The sequence below is a fragment of the Sphaeramia orbicularis genome, chromosome 5 (assembly GCF_902148855.1).
Source record: "Sphaeramia orbicularis chromosome 5, fSphaOr1.1, whole genome shotgun sequence".
Lineage (NCBI taxonomy): Eukaryota > Metazoa > Chordata > Actinopteri > Kurtiformes > Apogonidae > Sphaeramia > Sphaeramia orbicularis.
Genome location: NC_043961.1, coordinates 30,940,273 through 30,950,288, shown reverse-complemented (window position 1 = coordinate 30,950,288; position 10,016 = coordinate 30,940,273). Strand labels below are relative to the sequence as shown.

Here is a 10,016-nt window from a genome sequence, read left to right as displayed (position 1 = left end):
TTTGCAGTTTCCTCCTCCATACTCTGAGTATTTTAACTGTCAACCACTTAACAACAGAGACCATGCTTGTAACTGAGTGACCTAAATTAAAGACAATTTTCTTCTTAGCTAAATCTATTTTAACACTTTCACTGTTGCAGGGGAGCAGTAAAGAGATCAGAGCGAGTTTTCAGAGAACTTCCACAGCACAGTTTGCATACAAAGAGTAACCTTTGAATGTATTTGTAACCCTGTCAGGTGGATTTCAGCAACAGCCACCCACTTTCCCTCAACTGATCTAAAACTGTGTCTGATGCTGCAGATTTACTTCCACAACACCAGCACAAAATCTGTTTCTACCATCACTGTGAATGTTGTTTTACCTTCCCCTTTGTTACTACACACTGGCATGTATAAAAGTTCCATATGCAGTATTTTGTGTTATGTGTTTTATTATCTTTTAATATCAACTTTCAGTCATTTAATTGTATTATTCTACTTTAATTTTCTTTATTATCTTTACATCCACTTTATCATCTCCTATTGCACTAATGTTAGGTGTTGTTTTGCTTTTAATGGCTTTAACTATCATTTCTTGTTAATTTTAGTTGTTTGTTGCTAGTGTTGATTTGTTTCATGGATTTATTTTTTTTTAACTCACATGTTGATTTATGTGTTTTTATCTTACATTGCCCACAGAGTTGTCATGGCTGCAACTTGTACTTCACACTTTGCAGCACATTTTGCATTGACTTGGAATGAAATGTGATATACTGTATTAATACAGTTTTGTTTGCTGGCAGCACTAGATATTTGGTATTAATCGATCATTTTGGTCCAGATTAGATATTCCAACTATTAGATGAAATTTGCTACAGGACATTTAAGCTCTCAGACTGTGAAACCTGCTGACTTTGGTGGAATAACTAGATTATACACTGTTACCCAAAAGACTGGAATCGAATATTTTTACCTCTTCTCATGAAATGATTGTGATCATTTGATTTATTCTTTAGATAAGGTGTAACTGGGACTCAATATATAATCATTGTACACGGTCAAAGGTGATTACTGATGTGTATAAATAGGAATGAAAAGAGGAATGTGTCTAAAAATGTAATTATTTCAGCTTTATAGCTTTATAGTATTGTACAGGCTGATCATGTCCCTTTATTTATTTATTATTTATTTATCAGAACAATGCAGTGAAACATAGCGAACATGTAGAATAGCTGATGTTCTGCACGAAGAGTAGAATGACATTTAGCTAATTTTCAACTCTCGTCCTAGTTTGAGCTTTTCAACCATTTTTAACATTTTTAAGCATTTATCTGAACATAACCATATCCACATAAAAAATATAGCTTATTCCATTGGAAAACAGTCTCTGGACCTGGCTAACATGTCAGCATACATGGGAAATATCAGTATTTTAATATGAGTGTCTTCATATAAACATGTAGAGCCATTTTTTATTTAAGTCAGAAAGCAGATAACAAGTTTGGATCATTCAAAAGCAGCTCTTAACCACGTAACCGTTTGTTGGTTTAATCCATACCTGTTGTTCTGTTGGTATATTAGTCCAGTGAGCAGGGAGAAAAGCTTCCGCATGCAGATAATTATTCTAGTAAACATTCAAGGAAACACAACCGCCTCTGAGCTGCTGCTGTGGAGCTCCTAAATGCAGGATCTGTGCAGACACAACAACACTCTGAAAAATAAGTTGTTTTTTTCTGTAGGAACAGTGTGGGCAGCATAGACCTCAGAGGAAACATTTTCTTTTATTTATTTTTTTTTTTAACTAATGTGTACTGCTAATAATGATTAGAGGCCAGAGCAGAGGGTAAAGATCTGGATGCAAACAATCAGGTATCTGGGTCGAGTTGGGTTTTTTTTCCAAGGTATTATTAATACTGTTTTGTAATTTGTATGGGTCATAGTGCCCTCTCAGTGTGTTGAAGTGTAAATGAAATGTTAAATCATCGCTCACTGGACTCTAATCGTCAAACCTCAGTAAACAGGTCACATCACAAAAGAGACACTCAAGGGAAAGAGGTTCTCCTTAACTGAAGGACAGGTTGAACATGATAATGTGCTGCTGTTTTGATGACAGCACCAAAATGAAAAGCCCAACAAAAGCCTATTCTGACTATCCTGGGTAATCATTCCAATAAATCCTTTCAGGTGCAGAATTTACCCACATACAGCCCTGGCTAAATGAACAAAATACATCTTCCCTTTTTTTCTTCAAAGTTCTCTTAAATAATGTGTTTTATCACAACAAACAAACAAATAGTGTACATACAGTATAATGGACATAAAAAGACAAATAAATACATCCAATGATAAAAGTAAATGTCCATATCATCTGTACAGGACAAGGAATAACTTCTCTTTACCAGAATGATTCAGGGTTTTCTGTTGATTAAGTGCAGCTTAAATCTGAGGACTTGATTATAGAGCGAGAACACACATAAAATGGATGTGCAGAACTTGTACTTGATGAATTTACATGAACAGAAAGAAAAAAGCAGCCGAATGAGACACAGTCTGATGAATAAAATCCATATTTAACACCTGGTTTCCACTAAGCAGCCATTACTCCATCATACTGTCAACTTTGGCTTGATTTCTAATGAAGGGTGTTGATTGTTCTCATTGTCAAAGCGTAATCCAGTTCACTTTCACTGAGGTTAAATTGGTGAGGACTTATTTCTAACCCTTCCAGAGAACATGACTGGTAATGATGCTACATCACATAAACACTGTTGGTTAATTCAAGTCCGTATGTGAATAATGTAAAATTATTTTTTTATTATTTTATTATTCTTTACATCTACCTTGTTTTTGAGGGTGTCAGAGGGCCAGAGGAAAAAGAGTTCAATGTACCAGAGCAACAACAAATCAGATCACTGAGTGCAGTGTTTGGAGTTAATGTACTTTTACATTTTTTGCTAAATTTCTAATGTTCAACCACGATTAACGTCAAATACTTATGGGTAAATCCCACGTTTCCATGTCAGTATAGTCAGAGGCAATACAAAATCACAAAAATACCACACAAAATAAAACAAAACACTGCCATATTAAAACAGTTTCTATCGTTTGTGGTGCTCTTTATAGATTATTCTCCTTGAAATGCAACCTTGGCAAATGAAAATGAATTTCCTTTAGCTTGGCTGCATGAGAGTCTGCTGTCATAGCTTAGTTTTTGTTTATCATTTGTGTAGCAAAAAGAGAAAAAAATATGCAACGTCCCAAGATTCATTGTACTGAATATTGAGTTTTGTAAAATAGGACTGAAGTGGAATATGCTACAATGACCTTAAGCACAATCTAATACGTTTGTACTCAACAAATCACAAAATGACCCAAAATGTACAAGAGGTAGACAAAATGACAGAGCACAACTCAGAGTAACACACTGCAACACAGCATCACAAACTTTGGCTTTCATTAGCATCTTGAGCCTCTTTTGCACCCTGGGGTGCCGCTACAAAATGTGAACCCCATGGAAGGTAAACATTGTGGGCCCTTCAGAAAAAAGATTATCTGTAAATCTGTCATCGGAGCTGGGGGGGTATGAACATACTGTAACAACTGGAGGTATAGGGGTGCATTTTATAAGTGCCATAACAACCAAAACGAGCGTGAAAAGGAAAGTAAAACTTAACTTTGAACCTCCAACTTCCAGCTTCTATGCCTCTCTTTTACCACGGAACTTACACGAAATTTTTACAACTTCCAACCGATATTTCCATTGGGCCCCCCATGCTGGGCCCCATGAATTTGTCATGTTTACCCCCCATTTACAGCACCCCAGTTTGTACCACAGGAACTTTCCCAGGAACTTTACCCAGAATTTTTGAAAAACCTCAGTGCATTTCCACCAAAGTTACCCAGGTAAAAAATTTTTCCTCAACCTTAAACTTTCCCTGAAAATAGTTCCTAGTAGGAGGGTAGGACTTTTCAGATTCCCAGGAAATCTTGTGCTGGAGAGCGCTGATAGATGGAACTCACTTGCAGCGTTCTGCACTTACATTCACCCACAAAGGTTAAGCCAGTGTATAGCTACAAACTTGTTTATTCCATTTCTACAAACTTCACTTTGTTTGAGTTTTGATCATTTGGAAAATGGAGCAAAAAAGGAGAAGCTACAAAAAGTGTACAGATGACCAGCTCCATTGTACAAATATGTTTTTTTCAGTGTATGCAGCTCACTCCTACAAATGCATGACAATCATTTGTCTGTCCGAACATGCTTAAAAGACCCTGGACCTCACTGAAGGTATTTGCTGAACATGCTCAAAAGAAATTCAACAGGACTTCGAGTCGGTGACTGGAAACGACTGAGCCAAATTTGAATAAATTTCCGGGAACTTTGAGATGCAGTTGAAACACGAACCACACAGATTACCCTGAATTTCTTTACCCAGGTAAATAAATTCCTGATAATAAAAGTTCCTGGGATTTTTGGTGGAAAAGGGGCTTCATTGAGTCTAATACTGTGTTGAGAAAAACTGACATCAACTCCAGAAACTAAAGACTGATTTTCTAATCTGTGCTCTTTTATTTTGTCTACCATACTGTATATCCATCCTGTTGAATTTGTCCTGATCTAAGTTGCTGCTGCTTGCTGACATGTCTGTCCCTCAGCAGCTCCGGTACCGTCTCACTCAGACCCAGGCGTGGACGCTGCCCACCCAGTCCAGTATCCGACCTCTGTACCAGGCTCGTGTGATCGGCTGAATGAGGAGCAGCACTCGAAACTTTCGCAGCAGCCCGCAAAACACTGCCGCCGCCACAACCACGAGAGGCGACATCATCACAAAGCCGAGGATGATGAGGGCGGAGCAGCTGTTGTCGTCAAGGTAATGGCAGATGGCTGAGGGGGCGTCAAGGACCTGTGAGGACAAACACAGAGGAGATCAGAAAAGTAGACAAAAGTGCCCCAGAGGACGTGGAGATCAGTTTGGCATCAGCTGGAGTTCAGGATATGAATGTATGTCTAGGTATGTGAAGGTTTACATATGCTTCGAGGCTGGGAGTGGGACCACGTTGTTAGTGGGCTGTGACAGTTTCTCCCAGTTTCCCTCAAGAGTTAAGATAAGCATCTCAGAGCTGTCGGTAACCCTCTGAGCTGTCAATCACCTGTGACGGTGAGCAAGAAGGAAAATATGGACAGGGAGAAAACTACAGCGGGTTTTCAGTGATTTAGGGTAAGATTTAGGTGGATTTAGGAGATCCTCACAACAGAACTGCAATATAATATTCATAATCATACTGTCATTACTGCATAATACCATCAAAATAAAAATTATTGTGTTTTTGTTGTCAAAGAATGAGCTGCTTATAAAGTGGCTATGTTTCCACCGTAGACTTCTACCTCTTCTTTTTAACATTTTATATCAGGCAGCATGTACTGTTACAGTGCTTTACCATTATATATTATGTCTCTGCACCAGAGACTTAGTACTTAACTTTAACCAAAAGTTAAATACTAAGTGTACAGTTACAGTTTCAGTTTCTTCCATCTGGTCCACTTCTCAGACTTCCACTTGCTAAAACTAATAGATACAAACATTCCTTTGTACCTTCAGCTATTGCCCTACTACACTCCAGGAGAAAAACATAGTCTACCTGTAGAGTTGTTTTTGACCCTCTTTGTTTTCATTGGTTTAAAATCCTGTGGTTTCATATTTATACTTTTTACCTAAATTTTTTCCCTTACAGACTGAGTATATTTATTTTATTATGTATTTATGTATTTGATTGATTGATGTGTATTTGTGTGTTGCTCCCACTGTTGCACGAATAAAGGGATTGAATGATTGATTGAATGAATGATTGATTGATTGATTGATTGATTGATTGATATAATCAGGGAATGTTCATGTGGTTGCAATCTGCTGATTCAGTGCTAGATACCACTAAATATTACATAATGAAAAGGGGTTAGGGTTACAGTCATGTTAAATATACATTACATTAACATAACCACCTAGGGTCAATTCTTACTGTAAACATTAATAGTTTTAATGATAATAATCATACCTCAATATTTAAAAAGAAAAAAAATCATATCTCAATATATTTTGCCTCAATGTAGATTTATATTTTAAATTTCTTTAATGGCAAGATTTAAGTTGAAAGCCAAAGACATACATGTTACAAAAACACTGACTTCAAATTGTCAGGAAAACACAGACTTACACAAACTCCTGCCAGGTGAAGGGAACTAACCAAACACTCTCAGGATCACTAAAGAATCGCTGTAAATTACTTTTTAGACATTTGCTACCCAAGCAACAGTAATGTTCTTAACAACCCATGATGCAATGCTCTCTGCAAAATATCAACTTTCAACTGGTTTTTGGCTAATTAAATATTAATCTGAGTCTGATAGAGGAAGATAGCAAAAGAAATTAGGTTTTGTGTTTTGTGTTGTCAGAAGACAAAAAAAATGTAAGAATTTCTTCTCAATATTCAAAAATAGTCATTTACATCAGCTTAAACAAGAATGAGGAAGAGAACAAAATAATGTTACGCAAAGAAGGGGAAATGGAGCCAGAGGTGAAAGCACAGTGAATAGGAGATGAGCAGCAGAAAGTCACAGCTGTTCAAGTACACACTTACACCTCACTAGAGCATAGACAATGGTTTGTCATACACACACACGCACATGCATACACACACTCACAGGGCATAAGAACAAATGATTCTCTTTCTCTGTCAAACTCCCAAACACAGACTGCAAATGATTGTTCTGCAAATGAAGCCCCTTTGGTGAAATAATTTCTATTATATGCTGTCAGGAAACTTTGTCCCCTACAAATGTACCATAGCAACAGTGTTACACAAACACACATGGATTCACACACGCAGACCTACACACACAGACACACCTCTGTCAAGTGCAGACTGTGATTTCACTGAGTACATTTCGCTGCTCATTGTTGTCGGTGTGCGTCTGCACAGCTGGTGCTGGCACTGATTCAGACAGTCTTTTCGTCTCAGTGGGTTCCTTTCTTCATGTTCAGTCTGTCACCAGAACTGAAAGGACTCTCTGATTGACAATATCTGTAATTGTTTGCTTTGAACTGACATTTTCCTGAGTCTAATGACGAATACAGTCTCATTGCATGTACAGACTGTGTATGCTCTTCATTTATCCACTCTGCTGTGAGTTCAGAAACTACATCATACAAAACCAAAACATCAGAGGCTTCTGTTAAATAGAAAAAGGTGACACGTAACATCGTCATCATCATCAGAAGAGGATGAGTGGAGTGAACCGAGGGCAAGGCTGCAGATCTTCACAGTTTGATTTGGCGCAACTCCCAGATTCATCACCTTTTTGCTGATGATCCTCCTGTGAACCACACCCATCTGTTCACTACAGAAACACTGCCTGACGGGCACCATCGTTCATTACATTAGCATGAGCTTGAACAGAAGGTTGAGCAATAAGCACCAACATAAGGAAAAAGCCTGCACCCCTTTGTGGAGTGTGTTTCTAGAGCCAAGAAGATTTCCCCTGAAGACTGTGATTGTCTGTTTCCCTCCGGCAGAGGCGCCTGATGACTGTCTTCACCTTAATGAGAGATAAATCCTCTCATTCTTTACAAATGTCATGGGCATTCATGCCTAAACATAACACTAATGGTAAAGCTGATAGGTTTGTAGAAGTCTTACTCCTTGTTAATGACTTGTACATAAGAACAAAGAAATTTCCTCCCACAGCTGCAAAAACAGATTTTTTCCCCACCATTTGGTTGCAGTGAAAACATGAACACAGTAATTATATACTGTGTTATCAACGTGACATGTTTACATACTTATGAAAATGTAATGGGCCTTCTAGGAGACAAATGTTTGTTCAGGTGAAAATTAAAAACTAAGTTGCAGTTGCCTGATTTGCATAATAATATAAATGCAGACCTATTTGCAGAGACAGAGTGGAAATAAATAAGGTGAAAGCATGTAATACACTGTAAAACATCATACATGTTACTTCTGCTATTGCAAATTATTACAGATATTGCATTGTTTTGTATTTACTGCGGTGATAACACGGTATAATTCAGCCTTTTGTGATTTCTGTCAGCACTAAAGAGTAACCAGAGATAAAAATGTCTTGATCCTGCGCCAGTGAGTCAATGCAGCCTGGTATCTGCAGACTATTCATCCAAAGACAGGATTAAGATGCAAGTGCAACTTTATAACCTGATTTGTGCAGCTCAAATGCTATCAGTGCATCAGCTGCCAGGGAGAATAAAAGTAAACACCATCCCTGCACATGAATAAATAACAAAGTAGGATGTGTTGAGTTGGCTCTGCACTGCTGTGGACAGCTCACCCTGGAGTGGCAGAGGAAACCGGCGTACAGCAGCAGCATCGCCGGCAGCAGTACCACAGAGAAGACCAGAGCCAGGAGCACAGTGCTGGCTAAGACGATGCTCAGGTTCCACAGGACCAGGACCGCTCCCCAGACCAGGCAGCCACACCGGCCCCTGCGACTGCCCCACGCGGTGCCCCCACTGTGGGCCACGGGAGGGGGCAGCATCTTCACCCCCTCCCCAATCCAGATCTCCTCCTCTTTTTCCTCCTCGCCTGAACCGCCATCATCCAGGTCCACGTCCATGCCACACATCCTGAGAGGAGGACAGACAGACGGACGAGGAGATGTTCTGATTAATATCATTCCTGTTTCAAGTATTTTACATAATCAATGTAATCAATTCCCTTCATCCCATAAGTAATTACACTTTAAGCTACAGATATAGACATGAAATGCTTAAACATATTATGTGCTTGATATATTAATTACATCTATGTTGTTTGAATAGAATAGAATAGAATAGAATAGAATAGAATAGAATAGAATAGAATAGAATAGAATAGATCTTTACTGTCAGGAACAATAAAAATCAGTTTAGCAGTTCTGTTCTGTTTACCAGCAGATTCTTAAAGTGCTTAAAGAAAGACTATATAAAAACTAATTATAATGAAACTGTTACTGAAAATATACTGAAAATTATATATATGTACATATGTAAAGGCCAAATCTATACCACAGGTTTGACCTTTTGTATGCCTTTTGTTGCTGTCCCATCATTGTGTACAATAAACATCTTTTCAATTATTAGGTTTTTTTATTCAGTTTAAGGGGTACACTTATAAATCTTCACCACCATATCCAATATATATTAATGATTTAAACTGTTAACGTGTGTAAAGTTTGGATTTTTCTGATGCTGATGTGAGGAGACTGTGTTTCTGTACATCTTTTGTTATTATTTCCTTGTTAAACTACACACAAAATGTTCTAAAAGGTAGTTTTCTTGTTTAAGTTGCAGCTATTTGTTTTTCTTGTTGAATGTTAAAACCATAAATAAGAAGAGCGAGACACATCTTACAGACAGCCAATAACTCATTACTCTATGTAAATGCTTTACCTATAGCCTATCTCGACTTTGCACTCACTCATTCACACACGCACACACACATACACACCTAAATGTCTTCCCATGGCTCCACCTATTGATCATATCGATCAGAGCTTTGCCACAGAGCTCTGACTGTGCCAATATTCATTTTGCGCTGAATCAATTGGAAACCTTTTAACCCGAGGAACCTGCACAGCCTCACCAGACATATTGGATACTGTTGCATGTTTTACTTAAACTTGACTCTTTGTTTCCATGAATGAACCACATGCATGACACAGACAGCACAACAAAGTGCACATTTTAACAACATGCATGCATTATTATTCATTTTGTTTATTGTTTACCTGCCTCCAGCGGCTAAATCCGGTTTGTCTTTATGGTGAATTTCTTGAAATCCTTCAAGTACCAGATGTCGTGTTTTGTAATGATGGGGAAAAAAAATTAAATAAAATAAACACTTGGAACAGAATTAAACAGGTTCTTTCAAACAGCAGCGGAGAAAAGCACCTGTGAGTTGGAGCCTGCGCTGCTGAAGTGATGCTGATGTGAAGAAGGCTCTGTGCGGCTGGGGGAGCGCGCAAATCC

General features: G+C 38.2%; 1 protein-coding gene across 2 annotated transcripts; it reads right to left on the bottom strand.

Annotated features, from left to right (window-relative positions):
* Nucleotides 1-3,809: 3,809 nt before the first annotated feature.
* Nucleotides 3,810-10,016, bottom strand: tmem88bl (transmembrane protein 88b-like). 2 transcript variants are annotated; one of them, XM_030133389.1, is made up of 3 exons: nucleotides 9,776-10,016; nucleotides 8,339-8,633; nucleotides 3,810-4,883 (listed from the first exon to the last, which is right to left on the bottom strand). In XM_030133389.1, the coding sequence occupies exons 2-3, from the start codon at nucleotides 8,630-8,632 to the stop codon at nucleotides 4,656-4,658; spliced, it is 522 nt and encodes a 173-aa protein (XP_029989249.1). In that variant the 5' UTR covers nucleotide 8,633; nucleotides 9,776-10,016; the 3' UTR covers nucleotides 3,810-4,655. The 2 variants fall into 2 exon arrangements, with proteins under 2 accessions (XP_029989249.1, XP_029989248.1); XM_030133388.1 differs by having other exon boundaries at nucleotides 9,780-10,005.

Excerpts from the sequence above, each read along its gene's own strand:
- tmem88bl (XM_030133389.1), bottom strand. The coding sequence starts at position 8,632 with ATGTGTGGCATGGACGTGGACCTGGATGATGGCGGTTCAGGCGAGGAG. Across the intron at positions 4,884-8,338 it reads GTTTCCTCTGCCACTCCAGG|GTCCTTGACGCCCCCTCAGC; the intron begins GTGAGCTGTCCA and ends TTGTCCTCACAG.